The 26,587-nt window shown below is 43.5% G+C and overlaps 1 protein-coding gene and 1 pseudogene across 13 annotated transcripts in view; one reads left to right on the top strand and one right to left on the bottom strand.

The window, feature by feature from the left end:
• The window catches only part of ARL15 (ARF like GTPase 15), a 538,502-nt gene extending 513,146 nt beyond the window's left edge, over window positions 1–25,356 (bottom strand). For 5 of the 12 annotated variants that reach the window (XR_014241859.1, XR_014241860.1, XM_082382492.1 and 2 more), the window contains exon 1: window positions 25,118–25,295. Coding sequence is in view for 8 of the 12 variants with exons in the window: in XM_082382492.1 (XP_082238618.1) it covers window positions 25,118–25,165 (48 nt within the window). In the remaining 4 variants the exon portion in view is untranslated. Of the gene's footprint in view, window positions 1–10,029; window positions 10,094–25,117 lie in introns of all 12 variants that reach the window. The other 7 variants (XR_014241861.1, XM_082382487.1, XM_082382488.1 and 4 more) reach the window with 6 other exon arrangements.
• LOC309623060 (3-oxo-5-alpha-steroid 4-dehydrogenase 1 pseudogene) lies at window positions 3,033–7,386 on the top strand (annotated as a pseudogene). The gene has a single exon. The product of its transcript is annotated as a 3-oxo-5-alpha-steroid 4-dehydrogenase 1 pseudogene (transcript).
• Window positions 25,357–26,587: the final 1,231 nt, after the last annotated feature.

Raw genomic sequence — 26,587 nt, forward strand, 5'->3', positions numbered from 1 at the left:
TGATGCTTATATTGTCAAACCTATATTTAAAGTCCTCAAAATATTTAAATGGTCATGCCCTTTTTCTAGATCAATAGCACCATCTTAACTTATAAAAATTATTGTACCGCCCAGAAAGAAACACTGGTTACAGGAGAATGTGGTTCAATTGTTTAAAGGATCAAAAAACCTCCTATTGGTTTATGACTTGGACAATCTGGACTTGCCCTCTGGTTTTTCTGACTGTGGCAAGGGAAGAAAGGGAAGTGTGAGCTTTGAGTTTAGACTGACCTGGGTTCAAGTCGTTCAGGGTGTGACCATATAAAACTTAGCCGCCCTGAACTGCAACAGCTGGTTCTCAGGCATGAAAAGAAAGGACTACTCCTAATACCACTAACCTTACTGGATTAAGTAAGCAAGCTTCGGGGGCTTGGCAAGGAGAAGGCATCCTAACTCGCTGACGCCCAGACCAAGCCACCCACATCTAGGACATGGATGAGTTTCACCAACAGGTCCTCCTCCCAGCTGCCCTCCCGCCCTGTATAATCCAGGCTCCCTGCAGCAGCCAGAGCAAGATTTCAAAACGTAGATCAGGTCCTATCACCTCCTGCTTAAGACCACTGATTAGTTTAAGAGTAATTTTAAATGAAACTCGACTTCACTACCACAACCTCCCAGGCCCCCAGCATCTTGTCTGGCTGCCCTCTGGGCCCTGGCTTCAGGACCAATTTCCTTGGGCCACTCAGCACCTGAGACCCGTAAACCTGAAACTTATATGAACAGCCACAGCACTTTCACTTGCTGAAGACAAATGACCCCAGTTGAAATGGTCAGGGAACTACTGGGGGTTTTCTGTGAAATCCCAAGGCTACCCGTGCCCAGCTTGGCTTGCTGGGATCTCACTACTTTTGGTTCCTAAGGACTCAGCCTATTTCTCTTTCCTTTTTCAAGGGACACTACTTTTCCTGAGTCTTGTGGATTTTCTCCTTATCCCTACAGTCTGGCTGCCAAGTGGCACAAGCCCTCCCTCATCTCCTTGCTGTTCACATCCTTGCTTCTCCAAAGGTGTGCACACGGGCCCTTCTGGTACATGGCTTTTACTGCTAATTTCTAAAGAGACCAGACAGAGATGGGGCAGTTGGCATAAAAATCTAATAAGGAAAGCATGCACACTCACTGCCCTTGTTTCTGATTGTGTGAATAAGCAAGCCTCTTAAATTCTTATCCTCCACCTGGGAGGGTGGATCGCTCCAAACTCCTCTTCACTCGCAGGCCAGAAGATGGAATCACAACCACAACAGGGTGAGGGGCCCACCCAAACCCACTCCTTTTGGGGGAGCAATTGGCATTTCTGCAGGCAGAGATCCTAGTCAGTCAAGCGTTCCTTTAAGATGGTGAAAATTTCTAGTAAAGGCAAATGAAACCATACCTATTGAAATCGAATGCAGCCACACACAATATAATTTAAAAGAAGGGCTGTGATTATGTTTTAAGTCACAGGAAAGAAAAAAAAAAAGAAGACATTTATTAGGAGACTACTCTGTGCTGGGTGTTTTACACGCTCACTCAGTCCTCACAACTAGAGCAAGGTGGGTATTTCTAGGCCTATCTTTCAGGTGGAAAACTGAGGGTTACCAGCATGTGGCAAGTAAGTAGCAGAATTTAGATTTCCGCCCACGTCTGATTCTAAACCTGTGGTTTTCAAACCCTGCTCCCCAGATACGGTTCCAAAAAGGCAGCTGGATATTTGAGAAATATTTTTTTAAACGAAACTGAATTTTTATTATCTTAGAGACTGAAATGAAAAAAAATACATATTCAAATATACTGTACATGAAATTTTAACACACTGGAGAATGCCCACACATTAACTTGTGCTGCCAGAGTGATCTTTTTTTGGCGGGCAGGGGGGGGAGGTAGACTCAGAATAAAATCTATATTCTGCCTTCTGATTGAAGAGTAATTTAGAATTGAGCTACTTTAATATCTGTAACACTTGCAGCTATGATTCTATTAGAATCTTGTTCTTCCTTAACCTCACACAAAAAAACAAAATGTGTAACTGAATGAACTAGAAGATGAACCTTCAGTTCTCATTCATCTAAATGGATCGAAATGACATTCACCTACATCTAAATTCAGTTCTGTGTTTATCAAAACAGCTTCATTGTCCTCAATGATAATATGTAAAACAGCTATAAAGCACATAAGTAAATATCATGAGCATAAATTTGTAAAAATCACATATAATAAAATATCACATTTGTTTTGTATATCTGAGTTCTGCATAAAATTGGTTGGAAAAAAAAGAATTCCAAGATTAAATGAAATCCACCCCTACATCACAATGATTTTAAGTAACTCACGGTAAAGTGAGGCGAAATTGCTTGATATATTAGGACCAACTGGTAAGCAGGCAGAAAGTTGAGAGGAACCTTGCCTCTCCTTTCCTTCTTACACAGTGCATGAACCCCTTCCATAATGTCCCTGACAGGTGGGGAACAGCTTCTACTTTGTCATTTCCTATTCAAGGCAGATGAATAAATCTTACAAGAAAGTTCCTCCTTACCCTGCACCAATACCTACGTTCCTATAATTTTGACCCTCTCATTGTAGTCTGCCTTCTGGAGACTCAATACAGGATATTATTTACATCCTTCTAATAACCTAAGCCACTGATCACACTGCCTCCTTCTTTAAAGGTATCCTGCAAGTACAAAAACCAAAACTCTGATGTCAGTGAAAAATAGTGAAATACTGCCTCTCTTCTTCAAAGAAGTAAATCCTACTTTACCAGTCCAGCGGTTGGCAATCTACAATCCATGGGCCAAATCTGGCTCACTGCCTGCTTTTTGCAAATAAAGTTTTAGTGGAACACAGCCACATTCCTGGGCTGCTTCGGGGCCGCCAGTGCGGGGCGGATTCAGCCACGGGGCTTTGGGGGCGGTGCAGACCTCAGGTAACCGCGCCTCCCGCCCCACCTCCCAGAGCGGCCCTATAAGTGGCCCCGTCGCGGCCGGGCCCCGGAGCACGCCTGCCGCTCCTGGTAGGCGAGCGCGTTCAGCAGGAACAGCTGCCCCGCAGTGGAGCTGGCTGAGCCGTTCCTGCTGAACGCGCTCGCCTACCTGGAGTGCGCCCCGGGCTTCCTGTGCTACGTGCTGCCGAAGCTGCTGGGCTCGCCCTAGGGCGCTACGCGTTAGCGCGCTCCGCCTTCCGGCTGCCCGCGCAGGCCACCTGGGCGGTGCAAGAGCTGCCTCGCTGACCCCGCCGCTCCTCGCCGGGCCCATCCCGCCGGCCGAGCGCCTCAACCACTGGCCCAACTGCATCCTGCTGGCCATGTTCCTCGTCCACTACGTGCAACGGGCCTTGATTTCCCCCTTTTCAGATCCGAGTTGGAAAGCCCACACCATTGTACGCCTTTATATTGGCATTCGTGTTCTGCACCTATAACTGGCTACTTGCAGAGTAGATACCTGAGCCAATATGCAGTGCATGCTGGCGACTGGCTCCCTGACGCCTGATTTCTAACAGGTTTTGTCTTGTGGTTGATAGGCATGCTGATAAACATCCATTCAGATTACGTCCTAAGGAATTTCAGGAAACCAGGGGAGACTGGATATAAAATACCAAGGAGGGGCTTGTTTTAATACATCACTGCAGGCAGCTACTTCCACGAAGTCATCCAGTGATGCGTCTACGCCCTCGCCAGCTGGTCCATTCAAGGCTGGGCTTTCGCTCTGTTCACCTTCTGTGTCCTGTTCACCAGGGCTCAGCAGCACCACCAGGGGTACCATGAGATATTTGAAGATTATCCAAAATTCAGAAAAATTATGATTCTGTTTCTGTTTTAAGTTCATTGTCAATGGAATTATCTTCAACTTGAAGCTTTTCGATGATGTTTCTCTTGGGATTATATAAATAAATTTATGTCTCTGTAATTTTCCTGCTATTTCACATCTTTTTCAAGATTGCTCAAGGGGTTTTTTCCCCTAGCAAATTTGTAAGCTACCTAATAACAGTCTAATCAAACTGAAATTGCAGGTTGAACTATGATGCTGCATACCAGGTCGGGAATCCGGAACTCTGTAATTGCGGCTGATCCTCCTCTGATTCTGGGTTTGCCTCTATGGACCAAAACGTTTCTGTACCGTTTACACAACCCCCTACAGCAATGGGTTTAAGGTCAAAGGCTTTGTCGCCCCCTCCTCCCCATGGAGGCATGTTCTTTCTTTGTGTCCCTTTCATCCCACTAGGTCGGAGAGGCCTGGGTACCCACAGTGTACCCACAGCCTCTCACTGTTGGGTGCTGGGCAGGCAGAGAAGTTGTGCACAGAGAAAGGGGGCGCCCAGGAGAGGCTGGTGCAAAGGTCCTCTGGCACCTGCTGGCTGCAGCCTGGTCCACCAGGTGACTTCACTGGAAGGACAGAGCACTGGGGGCATTCTTAAGGAGCAGTCTGCTGTGTCCCCCACAAAAGGGACTTATTGGAGGCCCTGGGCTAGGAACACAAAGGTGCTGCAGGGCATCCCTCCTGTCTTGGGCGACTCGCCATGAGCCATCAGGAGTCTCTGGCCTGGGTTGGTTTTTCTACCTTCTTCTAGGTAGAATTAGAATTTTTTTGTAAGGCTCTTTTTAAGTACCTCTCAGTATTTCAAAACTATAACTTGAAGCAGAATTTCTTATTTTAGATGCACTCAAAAACTCCATGGAGATAAATGGCAGTAATAAAATGTACTACTTATTGCCAGATATGTAAAAGAAATCTCCCCACTAGAAGGCTGTTGAATCTCTTGACCCTTCTGTGAAAATCTAACGAACACATGGTAAAGACCCCACCTCTCCTGGGAAGGCACTGCCTCTGTTGCTGCCACATTTATAGAGGTGGGAACTGAAAGAGGAAGTGGAGAGAGTCTTATGATTGCTAAGGATGCTAGGTGGCAGGGGCCTTCAGGACACACCTGATGCTGTGTCCTGTATGTTGTCCAAATGCCACCTTTGGGCAAGGAGCAGGCCCTCCTGCCCCTGCACCCCAGGCCCCCGGGGCACCCTGTCAGCTCCCTCCCACACTTCTCCTGGCTCACCTTCCCAACCACGGCTCCCCCCAACGAGTTTTCATGTAGAAACTGTATTCTCCATGTTAGTGGTTTTTAGAGTCTCTTAGCGTTTTAGAAACATTTTCTGATGGTGGTTGTGCTTCATTTTAACTAAAAATGGAATGCTTTCGCAGGGAAATTTTTATGATCAAATAATCTTTGGCCCTTTTTCTGACTGACTAATTACTTGAAACCATAAAACAAATATTTAGGATCTCCTCTGGAAAACTCAAAAATCTGAGCAAGTCTTGACTGATTTGGGCCCCTGTGTTCTAGAAGGTGTACCTGGCCAGAAAGTTGCTTGTCTGAGAGTCAGAGAGGCTCACTGTGAATTTTACTTCTGTTGGTGCTTTTTTATCTGAGTGACCAAAAGTTTGGGTTAAGTCAGCATTTGATGCACGGTTACTACTACACTGGCATGCCCTGGATGGATGACTGACATAGGAAGAGATCTTGTTCTATCTTGCCTACCTGTCTTCCGTTTGCTAAAAACTGTAACTTAGCAAATTATGGCAATTTGTTATTGTGTTAATTATAATAATTAAAGAGATTAATAAAATTACTGTTAAAAAAAATAAGTATTTGTGGAGTGAGGAAAGTTAGATAGGAAGAGGAAAGAGAAGATACGGGGGAAGGGAAGGAGAGTAGGGCTTTTCTTTTCCCGAAACTATTCTGACATATACCTTTCAAAAAATTATTTTAAAACCTAGCAGATCCTCTTCTTGCTGTAACTAGGTATTTGAACACAGGGATGTACATCTGAATTAAAATAGAGGACCTAAAGTTACTATGTTTCATTTCAAGCAGATCAACACTGATTGAAATGTTGTTGAGTAAACAAAAGTCCTTGCTAATTTTGAATACCCAGGAAAATGCTACCCACCCACTTTTTTTAAATTGAAAGTTCTTTATTTTGATTTAACGTGAGACTTTTTAAATTGAAGTATAGTTGATGTACAATATTACATAAGTTACATGTGTACAATATAGTGATTCATGATTTTTAAAGGTTATACTCCACTTGTAATTATTATAAAATATTGGCTATATTTCCCATGTTGTATAATATATGCTTGTAGCTTATTTTATACATAATAGTTTGTACCTCTTAATCCCCTACTATCTTGCCCCTCGCCTCCTTCCCTCTCCCCACTGGTAACCACTAGTTTGTTGTTTATATCTGCACCCATACCCACTCTTAAAAGAATATTCATTTGCTGTTCACTGCTGTTGTTTTAAAGTCACTCACTGCAATAATATAAAGCAATTGGGATAAATGATCTTTGCCTCAGAGATGAACTCTTAAGCACTCTGGATTTGGGAAAAAGAGAATTGCTTTAAAACAGATGAGAGATTCAAACCATCAATGAGCTTGTTAAATCTTGATTCTTATCCCCATGATTTCTTCACAATCATGCATTTTTACGTCTGTTTATTCAAGACAACTTTTGTACAAAGAATTAAAATGTGCATCACTTCTTACACAGCTCTTTATAATTTCAACATTTTTAGCAACTTGTTTCATTATACTTGTGGCTCTCCTAGGTAACAAAGAATCTGATTTGAAGAGCTTTAAAATCAGGAGCTGAAGATCTCACTTCTTGACATGGGAATCAAAAGAGAAAATTTTTACTGAGTCCGTTTTCTGAAACTATTCAAAGTGGATATTAAACTCACATAATTATTTACAATAAAGTTCAGTAAGAAGTGAGTACTTAGAAGTCAAGATATGGAAAATATCCACCTATGGGTATTTTCAAAGATGACCAATAAAGTTAGGCATTCCCCCCAGATAAAGTCGTATTTGGGAGAAAAGTAAAACATCACTAGCACAGGAATCTACTTCCCACACACTCAGGCTGCAAAAAAATTGCAGCCTGAATCCACAGAAATGATAGAGGACAGCTCCCCTTCAGGCTCATGACGTACTGTAATCCTGCCCACAGCCCAGGGCCAGCTCACAGGGGCCCTGAAAAAGTCAGGAAACCCAAAGGAAGCCCAGGAATGACCAAATAATCCTATCTCAATGACCCGGTCTTTAAAACACGCATCTCGAAAACCCAACACATCATGGGGAAAATCATGTTACATTACGAGAAATATTACTGGTGAACAACATAGATGTACAATATTTCTATGTGAAATAAAGCAGAGAGGAAAAGAACTTCAATCATCACAAGAGGCTCTCTACATCTAGCACAATGACATTCAGGAAACATTCAAAATGACGACATTATCCAATAAATCAGCTCACTGCTCTGTCGTCTATAACAGGGGTCTCCAACCCTGGGCCCACTGTTAGGAACCGGACCGCACAGCAGGAGGTGAGCGGCGGGCGAGTAAGCAAAGCCTCATTGGACGCTCCCCATCGCTAGCATTACTGCCTGAAGTAGCTGCCTGCAGTGATGTATTAAAACAAGCCCCTCCTTGGTATTTTATATCCAGTCTCCCCTGGTTTCCTGAAATTCCTTAGGACGTGATCTGAATGGATGTTTATCAGCATGCCTATCAACCACAAGACAAAACCTGTTAGAAATCAGGGGTCAGGGAGCCAGTCGCCAGCATGCACTGCATATTGGCTCAGGTATCTACTCTGCAAGTAGCCAGTTATAGGTGCAGAACACGAATGCCAATATAAAGGTGTACAATGTGTGGGCTTTCCAACTCGGATCTGAAAAGGGGAAAATCAAGGCCCGTTGCACGTAGTAGATGAGGAACATGGCCAGCAGGATGCAGTTGGGCCAGTGGTTGAGGCGCTCGGCCGGCGGGATCGCCCCCGCGAGAAGCGGCAGGGCAAGCGAGGGCAGCTCCTGCACCGCCTGACCCATCCGTGGAAAAACTGTCTTCCATGAAACCAGTCCCTGGTGCCAAAAAGGTTGGGGACCACTGGTCTACAACATGCTGCCTCTCAGGAAACATTTGTAAGGGAAGAAGGGAGAAGAGAGCTGGCCAATCACATCCTAGGAAAAAAGTTCTCACAAGCAGAAACTTGACTCTCAAACTGTTTGATTCCAACAAAAGAGAAGTTGAAAGTTCCAAACAAGAGTGTAATTCTACAGTAGGACCTCAGAAAACTTGCCCACTTAGTTTAAAGTAAGTTGGCTCATTTGGCCAAACTTATGTAACAGCTGTAGGCAGAATTGGCCTGAAGAGATGTGGGCCACCCTCTGCCATGCCAGGACCTTTCACCCCTATAAATCAGAAATAGCTGCCACTTAACCCATCAACAAGCAGCTGCAATATCATTACCTAGTTACTCCGTACCATGTTTATTAGGTGGAGGCAGAAAGATTTTTGAAAAGCTGGTATTGGAAAAATGAATAGAATCAGAGTGGGAACTTTTTGGTGACAATAGTACCATAAATCCTTGTTTTATAAAGAAAGTTCCAATTCAATAATAGCAAACACTTTTATCACGCTCATGGTACTAGTCTGTCTACTGAATGCTTTATATATTTTAACTCAACTCTGAGTGGTAGGTACTATTATGCCCATTTCGCATATGAGGAAACAGGCACAGAGGCTGCACAGCAGGTAAGTGACAGAGCTAGAATGCAAATGCAGGGAGTGCGACCCCAAGGTCAGTGCCCTTAAATATTACTCTGTGCAGCCTCTCAGCCCAACCACTGACTTAGCAGCTATCTTGTGTACCTATGTCGGGCTCTGGGGACACAAAGAGGCCCACAGCCCAGCCCTGCACTGTGACACACTGTGCTTTGTCCGGTAACAGAGACAGGAACCACGGCCTGAGGCAGGGCTGTAGCTGGCCCATTAGCACCTCTGTGCCAGTGCACAACGGGGACCCTGGCAAGCTGGGAAGGGGCTGGACTGCAGGGGCTGTGCTTGCCCCCTTGGCCGGGCATCTCCGTGTGGTGTCCCGTGAGCTTAACTGTCTACGGCACCCGCAGGAGCAGCCCTGGAAGGAGCCTCAATTCAGTTCTGGCAGTGGAAGACTGCAAGAGAGAAGTCTTAAATTAGAGTAGGAGGGAAAAGGTGAACTCTCCAACCAAAAATTATTTTTATAGCATGCTCTGTGATCACTTTAACTAGACAGAAGCCAGGCTCACACACGTCTTTGCAGCTTTATTAACAGTGCATCCGGATTACTATGTGATTGTTCCGGACATGTCACGTGCAGGTTAGCTCACAGGCTGCCCTGACAAAACAGCCCTAAGCAGGCTGCCTTCACAAAACCAACTCCTGGTCCCAACAAGCTGCCTGTGACTGGCTTTCGGTCCAGTGGAAAGGTCTGGGCTATCCTCGTCAGCTTCTGGACTCGGCAGCTCGAACCACCAGTTCTCTGCCCTGGGAGACTGGTGCCAGGGGCTTTGAGGGACCCAAACTCCAGGCGCCCTCCAAGGAGATGCAGCCCGTGTGAGAGAGACAGATGTCCACAGTGCGTCCCTTGAGAGAGCCCCGTCCCCTCACTCACTGGGGACCAGGACTCCTTTGCAAGTACAACCGCTCTTAGCGGAAAAGTAGGCTGAGGGTCTTAAGAATCAGGTACTTGAGCTGTGGGTTTATTTATCTGAACTAGGACTCCCTCCTTGCAACACAACCAACTTGGGCCTCCCTTCTCCCATCTCCTTGACCAGGGAGCTGCTAGATCAAATTATTCTGGGAAAACATCCGCCTGACTGCACCATCTTCCAGATCACGGTTACCCTTACCCCACGCTGCTCTGTGTCTCCTCTCCAGCAAGCCAGCCCCGCGCAAGTCCATTCCCCCCCCAGTCTCTCCACAGAGCCCTCTGCCCTGGGCGTCGTGGTGGTACAGGTCGGGATGTGGTGTAGTTAATATGCATTAATTATGCATGTTGGTTAGGAGGGAGGGCTTTGAAGCAAGACTTCCTGGGTTCAAAGCCTGACTCTGCCACTTCCTAGCTTTATTTCCTTCAACAAGTTGCTTAATCTTTCCATGTCTCAGTTTTAACATCTGAAAAATAGAAATGATACCTACCTCATAGGGTCCTTAGAAAGTGCCTGCCAATATAAACGCTGTGAAGGGGTTTTCGTTGTTGTTGCTATGATGACAGTAAGGGGGGTGGCAGAGAAAGAGGTGTCAGGCACTGTTCTAGAATACATGTATTATTTTAGTTAATCCTCACAACAAACCCAAGAGGTAGTTACTCTTACTATCCCCACTTTACAGAGGAAGAAGGTGAGGCGTTGAGAAGTTAAGTAACTTTGCCAAAGCTAGAGTGGTAGAGCCAGGCAGCCAGGTTCAGCCCAAAGCCTGCAGCGCTGAACCGTGAAACAAACTCCTCTACACCCACAGAACTTCGTTAAATGCCCCCCCACCTTGTGGCCTAACTCAGTCCCTCAAGGTCACCTTCGAGGATCTCCAGGGCACTCCTCCTCCCCTCCTCCTTTCAAGACTCTGAGCAATGAGCTCTAATATCTAGCGCTGTGTGCCTCTCCTTGTCAAGGACATTGGCCAACCTTCCCCTCTTTCACTGAGGATTTCTGAATCTGCCTCAGCCTTTTGCTCCAGCCCAAGTCCTGCCCTGGCCCTGCTGACTTCGCCAACCACAAGGATGCTATATCCAGCACCTGCGCTGTGTTTCCTCTTCTACATCTTAAGCTCCCCACCCTTCCCGCGGCCATGCACAGCCACGCACTGGAGACTCCCCTCCGAGAGCCGCTCTGCAATCTTAAATTCATACACCCTACTGTCTCCTGCAATGAGCTTTCTCTCCCTCCAGTTTTCTGAACAGTTACTCCAAATAACTCCAGTACTCCCGCTGTTCATCCGCATCAGGACCACCCATCCTCGCATCCTCTACTTTCTACTCACCCTTCCTTCCTTTCCACTAACTCAGAGCTCACGACGGTCTATCACTTCAGCCATCCTCTTGCCAGTGTCCTAAATTCCTCTACCCCATTAACCACCCATTGACTCACCTTGGAAAAATCCCAATCTTTATCGATCTAACTGCCCACCTTCTTGAAACCAACACCCAAACAGCTACAAAGTCTGTGTCCCTGGTCATCATGGCCCTCATTCTTCATTGTAGCTACTTCAGCTCAAACCCCTCCGCCACCATATTTCAGTCACGCTCAGCAAGACGACATCACGTTCCACTTCATCGGCATTTAATCATCTCAAGTTCGGTCCCCTTTAGAAAGGAAAGCCGCCACTCAGTGTCCCCTCCCCCTCCAGTTCCAGCCTTAGCCTTCTTCTCGCTCATGGTGAAATTTCTAGACAGTCTCAACTGCAGCGGCATCATTTCCTCACTTCCCACCAGGCCTCTGAGAGCCTCTGGTCAAGGTCACCATTGACGCGAATCCAGCGCCCACGGTGCAGCCATTATCTTCCAGGATCTCTGGGCCACAGTTAACACAACTGGCCACTTCCTCCTCCTGGAAAGTCTCCCTTCTCAGCCTGCTCAACGGGACACTCTCCAGGTTTTCTCCCAACCTTGCAGCTCTCTTTCCCTCTTGAGATTACTTTCCTTTGGCTGATCCCACAAAAACTGCGTGCCTACTATGTGCCGGCCCTGACCGAGGCACTGGGCTTCCTTGGGTTCTCCCCTCCCCACTCAGCACAACCCTCCCTGGGCGAGCTCAGACGTGGACGTGACCTTGGCTTCAGTTACCATCTAAGTGGTTTAGGATGGTCAGACGTTAGTGGTCGGACGTTAGCCAGACCTGGGTTCAGATTCTGGCTGAACACATCACATCACAGGCATGACACAATTTCTCTAAGCCTCAGTTTTCTAATCTCTAAAAGGATATTGGGTTGGCCCAAAAGTTCGTTCGGGTTTTTCTGTTACATCTTACGGAAAAACCCGAACAAACTTTTTGGCCACCCCAATAGTAATAAATCATGCATGAAAAATACGTAGCACTATGCCTCCCACATGGTGATTTAATAATATAGTGTACATATATATGGCGAGTAACAATATTATTTTTAACTACTCATCCAAGGCTCACCTCTGAGCTCCCATCTACTTACATGAAATCTCAACTTGGACTTCCCACAAGCAGTGCAAACTCCAGACTCAAAGTCCTCATTTTCCCTCTCCATGTGCTATTCCTTCAAGTGTCACCTACCACAGTACATGACCCATTGAGCCTCCCTGATGCCTGTCGTGGTCCTAAAACATGCCCGTAAACCCTCTGACTTCCTCCCACCCAGAGGTGGTGTCTGTCTCCTGCCCTTGGCCCGAAGCGTGCCTTTGTGACTGCCTTGATGAACAGGTGCGGTACAAGTGATGCTGCATGACTGCTGAGGTCAGGTTAGAAAGACCAGCAGCTTCCACCAGTTTCTCTTGGTACCTGCACTCTGTGAGCCTTCCAGCTGGATGTAAGCAGCGCCGCTCCCGAGTCCTCATGCAGAAAGACTGCGCGAAGAGAGATGCCGCAGGAGTTCACACTTTTCCAGCCCCCAGATTTGCATGTTCCCAGCCCAGATGCCAGACCAGTGTACGAAGAAGCCACGAGAGGCCCCCAGCTGCCCTCTGATGGTAACTTAATAAGGAATCCTGAGCAAGAACAATCTAGCTTATACTCAAAGAGACAGACAATAGCAAGATTTGGCAAAGATGTAGAGAAACTGGATCCCCGTATACTGGCGGTGAGATGGTAAAATGATGTAGACACTTTGGGAAACAGGTTGGCAGTTCCTTAAAAAGTTAAGCCTAGAGTTACCATGTGACCCAGCAATTCCACTCTAGGTATATCCCAAGAGAACTGAAAAGATATGTCCCCACAAAAACTTGCACATGAGCATTCATAGCAACATAATAGCCTAATAGTGGAAACAACCCAATGTCCATAAGTTGATAAATGGACCAGTAAAATGTGGCATACCCATACAACAGAATATTATTAGGCAATAGAAAAAAATGAAGTACTGATATTTATTAAAACATAGATGAATCTTAAAAACTTTATGCCAAATGAAAGAAGCCAGATGCAAAAAGCTACATATTATATGATTCCCTTTATATGAAATGTAAATAAATGTCAGGATAGACAAATCCATAGAGAGACATAAAGTAGATTAGTGATTGCCAGGGCCTAGGGAGAGGGCAAAATGGGGAGTGACTGCTAGAGGGTACAGATTTCTTTCTGGGGTGATAAAAACGTTCTGGAATTAGATGGGGTTGATGGTTGCACAACTTCATGAATATATTAAAAACCACTGAATTGTACACTTCAAAAGGGTGAACTGTTATCTTATAAATAACCTATAATGGAAAATAATCTAAAAAAAGAATAAACTTATATATATAACTGAATCACTTTGCTGTATACCTGAAACTAACACGATACTGCAAAATCAACTGTATTTCAATAAAAATTTTTTTAAAAGGGAAAAACAAGAACAGCCTAGCTGAACCCAATTTACCTCCAGATTCATGAGTAAAATAAATGACCGTTATTAAGCCACTGTGTTAAGGTAGTTTGTTATTCAGGAATGGATAACCAGAATGATGCTCAAACCAAAAACCTGAAAATGATCCCAAAAATCTCCTTTGTTCTCATCTCCTACATCCAGTTCCAAAATCCTGGCAATTCGCAAAATGTTGCTTAAATCCACCTACTTTTCTGCATCCTTCCTGCCCCTACCTGGCTGTGAATACCATCATTTCATTACTGAATCAGGACAGCATCCTCTTAACTGGTCTCCTTCCTCCAGTCTGGCTGCCCTTTCCAATCCTTCTCCACAGCGCAGCCAGATCTGACCACGTCACTCTAGGCAAACTTTAAAGGTTCTCACGATGTGACTGTAGAGGGACTCTGCGGCTCAAGTGTAGACACTGTTCCTGACTCTGCTCCAGCCACACTGAGCCCTTGGAGTTCCTTGAAGCGACGGAGTTACTCACCTCCAAGTCTCTGCACAAGCTGTTCCTTCGCCCTGGCCCTGGTCCTGGCCCTGCCTGTCACTGGGCCAACTCTACTCAACTACAATGTTGCAGGTTAAAAATGGCTCCTCTGAAAAGCTCTCCTTGGCCCTCAAGTCTAAGTTTCCCTTTCATATACCCCATTAGTAACCTTTACTTCCCTCTGAATAGAATATGCCACTCCAAAACATAACTGCTTATTTTTCATCTCTACAAGATTATAAGTTCCTTGAGGGTAGGCCAATGTCTGATTCACTTGTATATCCCTAGTGCCCAGGACAGCACCAGAAACTAGAAGGCTTATAAAAAATTGGAGCTGTTTGAGTGAATGAATGATAATTATGTAAAGGCAAATTTATGATCACTTAAAGAATTAGAAAGAATGGAAAAAAGAAGAAAGTTATTCCAAGAAGGATACAAGATGACTGAGAAAATTTTTGAAATAAAAGAAACATTTAGGATTATCTAATTAATCCCACCTTTTTATAGATGAAGAAATTTAAGACAATAACATTGACTGGTTTGCCCAAACCTCACACTTAGTTGTTTCAAAGCCAGGAATACAATCAGGTCAACCAACCTCCATAGTACCTCTTCAGCGTTTCAGGATTTTCAAATGAATCACACAACTAAATAATGTAGGAATTTCAGACTATGGCCAAGTAATTTCTCCAAATTAAAAAAATCTGCCTTATAATCCTCTTGTATTATATTGTTCTCATGCCTGAACACACGGATGTAGCTCTGGGCAACTTTACATTTCTTTAGCGTACACACTCATCAGAATAAGTAAAGGACTGACAATGTAAAGACTTGGTGAGGATACAGAATAACTGGAACTCTTACACTACTGGTACAAGTCTAATTGGTACAACCACTTTGGAAAAAGTTTGGCGGTATTTAGTAAATCTAAACATATGTATGCCCTGTGAACCTGAAATTCTACTTTACCCAACAGAAATGAGTGTTTATTTCCACCAAAACCATGCACAAGAATGTCTGTAGCAGCTTTATTACAAATATCCCCAAACTGGAAACAACCTAAATGCCCAACAACAATAGAATGGATAGATTAGTAATAGTATATTCATACAATATTGCATTGCAACTAAAAGGAACAAACTACTGATTCACGCAACATGGATGGATTACACAGGCATGCTGAGTGAAAGAAATCACACGCAAAAGAATACATAGCTGTGATTCCATTTACATTAAGTTCAAAATCAGGCAAAACCAATCTATGTCAATACTGCCTGGGAAGGAACACAGAGAGCCTTCTGGGGTATTAGAAAGGTTTTACATCTCCACCTGGGGTGGTTACAAGACACAGGTACATATAAATTCATCTAGCTGTACCTTTAAGGCTGTACACATTACTGTATGCAAATTACACTTCAATTAAAAAGAAGACAATAATTTGGTGAATAAAAAATTTGATTAGAAAAAAATAAGTGCACCTTAGCTTTATGTAACACCTTATGTTCATGAAGTACAGTATAAACATTCTCATTCAACCCTTACAGCCCCATGTTCAAGTTTTTTTGCAAATAAGATTCTCATTTACTAATCATAATTACTATCTTTAAAAATACCTGAATCAGAGAAGAAAAAAGGAAATAAAAATTAAGTGACAGTAAAAATTAACTTTAGTATTCTTTTTGGGACTAGAAGTCCTAATATGAGTAATTTGCAAAACAGACAAAAAAACGTGTTTTATCCAAGGTCAAGGACAAATCTTTTGTGCCCAGCTCTTAAAATGTACAAGGAAGTATGTGCTCCGACATAATGTTTAGTTACATTATTTCACAAAAATTGTACACTGCCATTTCTGGAGAGTATAAAAATCCCCACGGTGTCACTGAAGGGCGGGGGGAGGGCAGAATCCAAGACATACACAAGGAGAAAGAGAGAGACTCGCTTTATCTACACTTGCCCGCCTTCCGTTAATGCCATTATATTGAGTCATGTGGACTTCTACACCAATCGGTATAGAAATTATAACGCGATTTTTTTAAAAAAACACTTAATAATCAATAGTCATCACAGAGGCTCTGATGCTATCTGAATTTTTCAAATGAGGAAATCGTAGTTCGATTTATTTGTCTTAGACCAGGTTCCCAGTATTTGGGGTTTTAGAAATAAGTACATTCTAAATATATACATACATACAAACTTGAGGATGGATAAGGATTGTCATCTTTTTATTCTGACAGGTAATAACATTTTGAGAGAGAGAGAGAGATACTATCGTTCACTATCATCAGAATAGACAGCATATTCTAATATCTACAAAAAGTTGGAAAGATATAATCTCATATTTTTAAGACTATAAATTAAATGTACAATGACTTTGTAACACTCTGACTTTTCCTTTTTTCTATGGACTGACATTTGGAAAACAACTCGCATTACTCAGGTAACAGGTGGAATATCTAGGAATCAAATACAGGACTTCAAACTTTTTCTTCTCTACCACAAAATAAAACACGTACAGATTAAGATTATGGATGTGTCACCAACCCTCATAACAACTGAGGCAGCTGGGATTACTCAATTTCTCCTGACCCTCAGTTTCGTCAACCATAAAACAAGAATACAAGTTGCTACACCTCTCAGAGGGTCGCTGAAAAGACCAAACAAATGGTGAATGTATATTAAGCGCTTCCTGCCGAATCTAGGACAGAGTAAATTCTCAATCAATATTAATTATCATCATTATCACCGTCTTTACTATTACATAACTTTGACTTAACAAACAGCAGCTGATTATATCCAGGCACGGTTTATTAACTTATTTAATCCGTAAGTCAAAGCTTTAAAATGCGGGTACCTTTTGACCCTGCATAAAATCTACTAGAACATGATCATAAAAATACTCCAAAGGATTAGAAACACTGCGTGTAATAATCTCCCTTTTTGAGATCCACCATGTACATTTGCATACTAAAGGCTGTACAATAAAGAAACTTGTTTAACTTTGTTTGACCCAGTTTCCAAACTTACTTGGCATTGAAAATTCTTTTTGAAACCATAGAAAATACATTATCATAAAAAATCCAAGAGTTTATATGGAATGTCCATTGCAGCATTATTTATAACAAACATTAACAAAATAAAACAAAAATTGAAACAAACATAAAATATTCAATGAAAAGGTGATTAGTTAAGAAAATTATGGTTTACAGGTATAATGCAGAAAATTAATGTTGCAGAAGAGAAACTTAAACATAAGTGTAAAAAGCAAGTTATAAAACTATATCTTCATTATAATTCAGGATTGAAAAATATTAATCGGATCTCTGTGGGTTGCTTGGATTACAGATATATATTTTTTTCCATTGTGCTTGGCTGTGTTTTCCAAATTTCCTCACTAAGCTTTTACTTTAATAATAAATATGTTACCAAAATAATCTCATTCCTTACACAGGCAAGAATATATATGTACATGTGTTAATATGATTAAAAAATGACTGCTCTAAACTGTAAAACAAACTGAATCATAAAAGACTGATATTCACATAAAATTTCATTAAACAATTTATATGATTCATTGTGTGGTACTAAAAACAAGTAAACACACACACGCAAAATCATGCCTCAAAACCAACACCTATTCTTTTCTTTGAGCTTCTCACAAAATCCAAATAAGATCTCTACATATAAAACCAGAAATGGTAATATCCAAACTAGAACTATAAAACAAATATCTACAGATACATACAATAACATTTGTTAACCTTAAAAACATTAGAGAAATAAAACAAGTTTCAAGAAGATAAGGATGGTCTGCTACAATTCCTTTAAAATTAACACACACAGAACAATACTCTATATTGTTTATGCATACATGCAAATATAATAAAAATGCAAAAAACACACATGAGAATGATACCCACTAGCTTTGGGATAGTTGTCACCACTGAGAAGGACAGAGGAAGAAAGCATGGAAGAGGAGAAGGCTTTCGCCTTAAAGTTTCTTTCTTTTTTTTTTAAAAGAGCACCAGAGTTTTGAAGTTAAAATGGCAAAATGCTAACAACTTCAATCAGGGAGGTAGGTACACAGAAATGTGTTTTCTTATTTTCTGTACTTTTTCTAAATACTTGTATTTATTAAAAATAAAACTTTGAAAGAACTGTATTTTGCTTTAGCTCCTGACTCCATGTGCAGATTGATTAGGAACAGGTGCAGGCCTTCTGCGCCTCAATCAATGGTCCTGGGATGGCTCCAGACTGTCATCTGCTTCCTCCAGAGAAGCAGCTATCTTGTTGAAAAAAGAACCCCCAGGAATCCCTCTGGGGGAGACATGGCCACAGCTGCTAGGATCTAAGTCCTCAACCCTGAGAGAAGCAATCCAGAAGTCAGAACCATTCCCAGCAAAGCTAGGTACAAAGGAACCTGATAAATGAGATGGTCCTGCAAATCCAACTTTTAGTCCCTATTTAGTTACTGTTAAAATCATGTGCTTTTGGCTGTGAGTCAAAGAGCAGAGTGCTAATGCTTATGCACAGGGTGAAGGAGAGAGAGGGTAAACAAACGAAAGCAAAATCAGTGAGCCAACTCTCTCACCTTAAGGTACAAACACATGTACTTCCCTGACTGAAGCGGGGCTGTCTCTGAGCTCTCAGGAGGACTTCTCCCACGTGACAGCAGCAATCAAGCGACCTCTCAATTTCCAGCCCTGTGCCTGAAATATGGCCCCACTCACTCATCCTCTCAACAACTATTAATTATTGCTAGGTTGGCAGTACTGAACCATGCTTACATGCGTGGGCTTGGAATCCACCGAGCTAGGCTCGTACCCTTGCCCTGACACTCCACTGGTTACGTGATCCCGGCCATTACTCCACCTCACAAAGCCTTAAGCTCCCTCTTTTCTAAGTCAGTATGTCTTGCGCCTAAGTCAGTAGTATCTGGTTAACAGGACTGTTGGAAGGATTAAATTGGGTGATGCAAGTGAAACACTTTGCACAGTACTTGGTACATAGCTCCTTATTTACCGGGCTCCAGACTCAATTCTGGTGATAAAAGGATGATCAAGATAGTCAGGGACCCTGTACTGATATATGTGACAGATGCAGTGATGAAAACGTTTGCAAAGCGCCCAAGATTAAGAGTTTCAAGATGGTAACCACAGAGCATTAAGCCAAGCATGGGGGCCCTTCTAAGCCACATGCCCACGAAGCCAGCCCTGCCAGAAGTAAATGTGCTCAAACTCTTTGCTGATACTCAGAAGTGAGGGTCAACAAGAACTGGGCTTCTTAGATTCAACCAAACACCAGAAGCATTTAGGGAGAGGCCTGGGCAGAGCACAGCATAACTGAGGGACTGCAGGCTCCACAACAAAAGCCCATCATTAACTCAATTTGTGAGAAGTATCAGCATTTGTTAACCAAAACGCAGTTGCCAGACATTCCCTAAAAATCTTTTCTTCCTTCTAGTCTACCTCAAAAACAAACGCTTTAGAATTCATGTCATCAGGAGACTTTGCCCAACTGAAATCCGTAAGCAAAAGGCTACTTGGGGCCTAGTGTCTGCTGGGCACAGACCCACTTCCCATCAGCACTTGGTGAAGGAGCAGAGCAGACTTCAAATAAACTGCCAAATAGATTCTGAGTCTCAGGGACTTTTGAGTCTTCAAAAGATGACTGGGGCTTGTGGCCCTGAAGGTGCCCTTGAAGTGACACTAGGGGGCGGAGTACCAGGGTGCCTGGAAACCCATTTGTGGTCACTTGATGAAACACTGGATGGTGAAGGTCACCTCAGTGCCCAGGGTCAGGACATTACAGGGCGGGAGGCTCAGGACACAACACAGTTCTTTCTATCCAGGCTTCTCCTTAACAGTCATGTAGCAGAGCCAAGTCCTTGAGCGCGTGGGAACATCAGTCAGCCTGCTCCTGGCACCTGATTTCTTGACTCAAGAAGCAGCAAGGTATTTACATGAAATACACTGTAGAAATTTCAACTGCATTCCAACAGCTTTAACACCAAGCTGGAAGGAACGCAGTGAAGAGGGAGGGCTCTGGGGTCACAATCCCAGCTTATTACTTGTTAGCTGTGTGAACTTGGGGAAATTACACAACCTCTCTGAGCCTTGGTTTAATGCATTACACGTGGAAAGCACTTACATTATCTGGCACCATAGCAAGTGCTCAATAAACGTTAACTGATCTTACCCTCATAACTCCTATGCTTAATTCCCTCACCCCCCAGCCTGCCTACAAGCAGCTGGCTTAGGCGTCCTTCAGAATGCAAGCTCCCAGAGGGCAGGAATCACTTCCCCATGTGTCCTCTCTCGGGACTCGTTCTACAAGTCTGGAACAATAGAAGGTCGAGAACCAGAACTACTGCTTTATATCGCAGTTCCTGCTTCATGGTCTGGATATTTTTTAAACTTTTTTGATAAGAGAACTGTTTATTGTGTTCCCAGTATTTTTATCTTATGATTTGTTAATAAAAGAATATTTACGTTACTGACTAATCCAGTTGCAGTTAAAATTTTAAAATATGTGGCCTATGTCATTATTTTGTACATAGTCAGAACATACAAGTTATAATGTTCATAGTCATTCATGGTCAAAAACAGCACACTTTTAAGACAATAGAACATCAGATGAAGTCACAACTGTGCCTTCACGCCCCTCTTTGAATGGGCTCACTTACAATTTAGTAGAACCTGAGAGCTCCGTGTACATCAAGAGTTTCTGTTCCTGGTTGGTTGATTGCTTGGTTTGCATCCTGCAAATGGTGATGGATTTGTGCTGATCCACCTACCTTCTCTCACCTGATCTTCCCCATTGACACATATTTTTATAATGACAGGTATAGCCTGTGACCAAGAAACTAGACCAGATTCATCAACCTATACAAGGAAGAAAACTAGAACCCTGGCCTTATTATATCCCAAACCCAATACAGACGTGCAATGATCATTATCTGACAATTAGCATCCAAGACTAATGAAGCACATTTAGTTGTCACATTTTCAGGCCTAGCTTTGCATTTTAGTTCACAGTGAAACAAAGAAAAACACATGAGAGAGAAACCTACCAGCAAACCAAGCAGCAGAGAGAAATCTACCAGCAAGCCAAGGAGCACATCAGAGGCAGCCTCTTCCTCCTGTGTCTACCCAACTGTCCTGCCACAGGTTCCTGTAGAGCCACCTGCCTGCCAGCCCTACAGCCAAGGGGATCCCAGCTGGGGGCTCACCAGCTCTGAGTTTCAGGGTCATGCGCAAAGCAGGGGTCCCATAAATATTTGTTAAATGGATTAAAGAAAATATCCGAAGGTGGTTTTATTTTTATAGGTATTAAGCTATCCTCAAGAGAGTCTTGTGACTTCCTGCTTGCTGATGACACTCTAAATCTTTCCATATACTGAGACTAATTAAAAGGTAGTCCAGGGACTTCCCTGGCGGTCCAGTGGTTAAGACGTCGCCTTCCAAAGCAGGGGGTACGGGTTCGATCCCTGGTAGGGGAGCTAAGATCCCATGTGCCTTGGGGCCAAAAAACCAAAACATAAAACGGAAGCAATACTGTAACAAATTCAATAAAGACTTTAAAAATGGTCCACATCAAAAAAAAAAAAAAAAAAACTTAAACAAAATAAAATAAAAATTAAAAGGTAGCCCATTATTTACCACTGAACGGTAATAGCCATTCCACAGGAGGTATAATAATATCAGCAACATAACCACATAATATTAACATTCTACATCTGAAAAGCAACATGCTGTTTATAAATCACTTTCCCTCCATTGTCTCATGTAATCATCAACAGCATTACACAAAGCATAACAAATTTTATTGCTGTTATTTTGATGGCAGAAGGGGGGAAAAGGTAAAATCCAGGCCAATCAACATGAATCGGTACACAAAGAATATTAAACCGAAAGGAATCTAGAAGTTGATCTTATCCAACCTTCCAGGAAAACATGGTAGACACGTTTTTCATTATAACTTTACTATTTTCTCCTACCTTATTCAAAAAGCTCCACACATTGTCTTACTAATTCTACCTGTAAGAAGAGAGACAGAAAGAAAGATGCTGGTACTGCCCTTTGAACAGCAGCAGAATCTTTACCTACAGACCTGACAGGTGTGCACATGGCCTCTAAAGCCCATCCTGAAAACGCGAAAAAGGTATGTGGCCTGCCAAGCAGATTCCCTCATCAACCGGAAAACCAAGATTTTTTATATTTAAATGGCCACCCAGCCTAAACAAATAATATCTTGATAATCTTAAAGTTAAGAGTAAAAGATACATTTTGCATTCCCCAGACCAAAACACCTAATCCAAACAGATTTTATCTCGTCTTACTTTAGAAGCTGGAGAGGAAAGAAGAATTGTCCCTTCTGTCTCATATTCATTCAATTCAACAAATAAAGATTGGACACAGGGCGATACATATAATTATTTAGGATAAGCAAGTTACCATTATTTCCCTAAACTGAAATCAATGAAAACCCTATCCACCTTATCTGTCACCTCTAATTGAGAGCACTTCTTTTAAGTTAAAAAATCAACAGCAGCCTCTAAGGTCAGAGAGCTTCATCAATTGTTTTAATATCTGCAATCTTAATGAAAGCTGTTAAAAACAGCACATCTACATTTCTCTCATTTCTCTTCCTCTCCGCTCTCCTCCAAATGAAAAAGGTTAAATGATGACATCCAGCCTAAAGAACAATGCATACACACACACAGCTCCCTCTTCCAGCTTCCAACGGCAACGATAAGAAAGTCGAACACTGATTAAAAAGAAAAAAGAAGAAAAGATGGCATACAAATTATTCCTGTCAAGTGCATGGACAGGGTACTTACTCTAGTCCACAAGCTCAACAAAATCCGAAGAATCAAGCTCAGAATGAAAGGAGCATATTTTCTCTGGAAAGTAAGTAAAAGGACTTGGGAACTGATTTTTAAAATGAGATCCCAGACAGAGTCAATGAAATTGATTTTCATTTTTTAGAAATTGGTTTTTAATAAACCCCATATAAACATTATGTACGAGCAAATGAATCCGTCTGAAAGGCAAGAAGAAAGGAATGGTGTGTGGAACATCATTTTCTCTGAGAGCTGATAAGCAAAACGTAAACACAGAAGACCACCTGAGGAGGGTTTCTTCTTTTAAACTTAATGTTTAAGGATTTCCTTAAGTCTTTTCACAGCGAATATTTGGCACCCTCATAAGAACTGACTTATTGCCTTTAAGAGTTTTTTTTCTCACTGCCAGTGATGAGCCAAGTGATTTTTATGGGGCTGTTTCACTGCACTTGTGGATTTTTTTAAAAAGCATAGATAAGGTGACAAAATAATGATTTTTTCAAAAATAGGGCGTATGGGGGCATGGCAGGTACAACAAAAAGGCCATGTCGAACTTGGGCCCATTGATTCTGATACAAAACTGTTAGGAAACTGACAAAGAAATAATCTGCTTTTAAGGTAATCCAGGGCCCACAAACATTCCTCCACCCACCCTTAAGACTCTCCATCAGGAAATTAACCTGAGTAATTAAACAGAGTCTTCCAATTTTTTTTCCCCATGCAATTTGCAAATTTAAAACTCACCCAGTAAATAAAATAATAAAATACCAGAACTACTTGAGTTCCTTTTTAGAAACTACTTAAGAATCCAAAATTAGCTTTCAATAATATAGGTAAGGGCAGCCCCTTCCAATTAGGTAATTATCCTCAACAAACTTTGGCTTTAATTCAGGCAGACTGCAAGACAAAGCCATGGTACTGTATGTGATAAGACAAGCTACAAAACAATCAGTTATTTGATTCAGAAAATAATCTTTAAGAAACATCCAACAACTCTCTTAACCTACATGGCACTTTGTATTTTAAAGAACCTCCTAATCAGATAACCCCCTTAACAGGCTCCCGTTATGGGCAGATAATGTCCCTTTATCACAAAGACAGAGGAAGTTACTGACATCAACAAATGAACAAAACAGAATTTGAACTCAGAATTTTTGACTCCCCTCGATTCACAAGGTCATGCATTAACTGCAGTAACCACCCCTCCCCACAAGACCACCAAACCAGGAACCTTTAGGGGAAATAAGCCCAAGTACAAAATAACATTACAAAACCAGTCCTCGTCCAGCGTTTCTTGACTATGAAAGCATTCACAGTCTTTCTTAGTACAGAATTAAGTGTAATTCCTAGAAGGCACTGGCAAATCTCTGCCAGGCCAATCTGCAGTCAGAAACCAACTGCATGGGTTCAACAAGAGGACAGGACGGTCAATGTTTTTAACCATCTACTTCAACTCTGCATTGCAATAGCGGTTGCGGCTAACAAGGTAAACCTGGTAATTGTTTAGGATCGAACACAGCCAGGGTCAATGAGGATCCCCGTGAACACAAACATGCAGCTCTGGGGAAATAATTTCTGGAACAATACATGGTGCTTGCATAATTACACACACACACACAAAACAAGTGCTTTTTAAAGTAATGTTCAGTCCCAGCATTGTGCTGACACTTTTCCCACCTAAACTTCTCAGCATAAACCTGGCCTAAAAAGCACAGGTGGGATCCAATTCGTGCACAAGGTAAAAGCGGCGTGCATCCAAGTTAGGAACGGTGAGGCAATGCCTGCCCCTACCCAATCCCTTCTACCCAGGCTGCGATGTAGATTAGTCCCGTCTACTTTATGGTAATGTGCTTTTAAAACCTCGCGGCGACCGAGGTCATAGCTTTAGAGATCTAATAACAACCAAATGACCGGAGCTGCCGGGCACTTAGTAAGCCATTCTGGTTATGGCTCTTTAATAGTACCTGGAGTTCTGCTAAAGGGAGAGGGGGAAACTCCTGCTTCCCGAGAAAGAAAAGTCCTCTGCGGGAGCGCAGAAGGAAGCAAGGAACCCGAACGCGGGCAGGGGACGCCCAGCCGCCGCGGCCCCATCTCTCCGGGAGCGCCCGCGCGCCCCTCGCCCCACAGCACAGCTGGCCCGGGCCGCACCTTTACCTGTCAGCTCCACCACCCCCTCGGAGCTGCGGCCCCGCCGTCTCGGCTGCCGCCCCTCCGAGTCCCGGCACAGCTCTAGAGCTTGCTCCGGGAGAAAGAACCCCAAAGGCATCCCATCCCAAAGAAAGAAAGCAAAAAGGCTGTTCCTCCAGGCGGAGGGACATCGGGCACGTCGGGGTCCGAGAGGCGACACGCCACCCCTGCCCCGCACCTACCAGATAATCCATGTACAGAAACGCCTCAGTTATCCGGAGATCAGACATCCGGCAGCCTAGAGCATCCGGAACGGCTCCGAACCCGGAAAAAAAAAGCAGCGTCTCCGGCTGCGAGCGAACAGCCCCTGAAAAAGCCAGCAACAACGAAAATAGCCGAGAGCACCCGAGGAGCCGAAGATTACACAAGGGGCGCGGCGATTGGCCGGGTGGGCGGGCAGAAGGAAAAGAGAGCGCTCATTGGCTGCAGCGCCTATAAAAGGCAGGCCACGGGGGGTGGCTGGGGAGAAGCGCGGGAGCTGCCGGGCAGCTGGTTCCTGTGAGGAGGGACGAGGGGGCGGGGGCTAGGGCGGCGCGGGCGGAAGGGCGCAGGGGGAAGGGTGGAAAATCAGCCGGTGCTGTTGCTGCCCGAATTCTGTGTGCCTCCGTGGTCTCCAAGTTGGGTAAATCGGAACCGAACTGTGCACCAGTGCGAGAGAGCCTTAGTGTCTCCTCCCATCACCCAGTAGAAAGCTCGCGCTGAAACGTGGGAGGTGTAGTAGCCACAGATACTTGATGCCCCTCTCCGGAGCGATTTCCTGAAGGCCCTGTGGCCTCGAGACTGCAGGGCAGGGGTGGTTGGAATGTGTAAGAGGGTACTCTGAACAAGCAAGCATGTGACTCGGGGGCGGCCCCTCCCCTCCTTCAGGATGTGAAGCGAAGGCGGACAGCTCCAGCCTGATGTCCCTGGGGGTATACAGAAGCCCAGCTCGGCCAGAGGTAACCCAGGAGAGGCCCTTTTATCAAGACGCTAGATTGCCCCAGAAGAAGCCACTCCCCACCGACGTGAAAGGAAAAGAAAAAAAGTTGAGGGACTCTGCATAAGTCGGTTGTAGACTTGAGACTCTCGGGAAGCATCAGCTGGTCAGTTCTTTGCGTGCTTTGTGTCCTACGCTGTGCACAAATCTATTGCCCCTGAAGAAAATGAGCAATACAATAAGCGATCTGAAAAGACCCGAGTAATACTGTTTGTGACCCGATGTCATTATAAGAATTAAAGGTATCTATAAGCAGGTGCACTTGAGATGTGTATTTCCTGGTAAATAATGTGGAAATTAGCATTGGGGTTTCAATATTGCATTCGGCTGAGAGCGAAAAAGCCTGAATCAGACAAGAATCAGGATAAGATCACCCAAGCCTCTAGATTTTGAAGATTTAAGCTATGAACAACTAGCAATGCCAGACACACCTGTCTTATCAGGCTCAGGTGACTGAAGTGTGCTTGCCCACCCCTCAGCGTTTGAGGAGGACGAGGGATTGCTCTCACCGGTGTTAATAATTAAGGCTTCCATACAATAACCTTTCAAGAGTCAAACTTCATCAGCTATCTTTCTGAAGAGGCTGCCTGCCTGTATAAATGTTGTTTTAGGGGTTGAATTTTTATTTTCCCCCAACTTAGCACCTGACTCTTTTGTATCTTCAGGAACAAATTTC

The sequence above is a fragment of the Balaenoptera borealis genome (genome assembly GCF_965194805.1).
Source record: "Balaenoptera borealis genome assembly, chromosome: 2".
In the NCBI taxonomy this organism is placed as follows: Eukaryota; Metazoa; Chordata; class Mammalia; order Artiodactyla; family Balaenopteridae; genus Balaenoptera; species Balaenoptera borealis.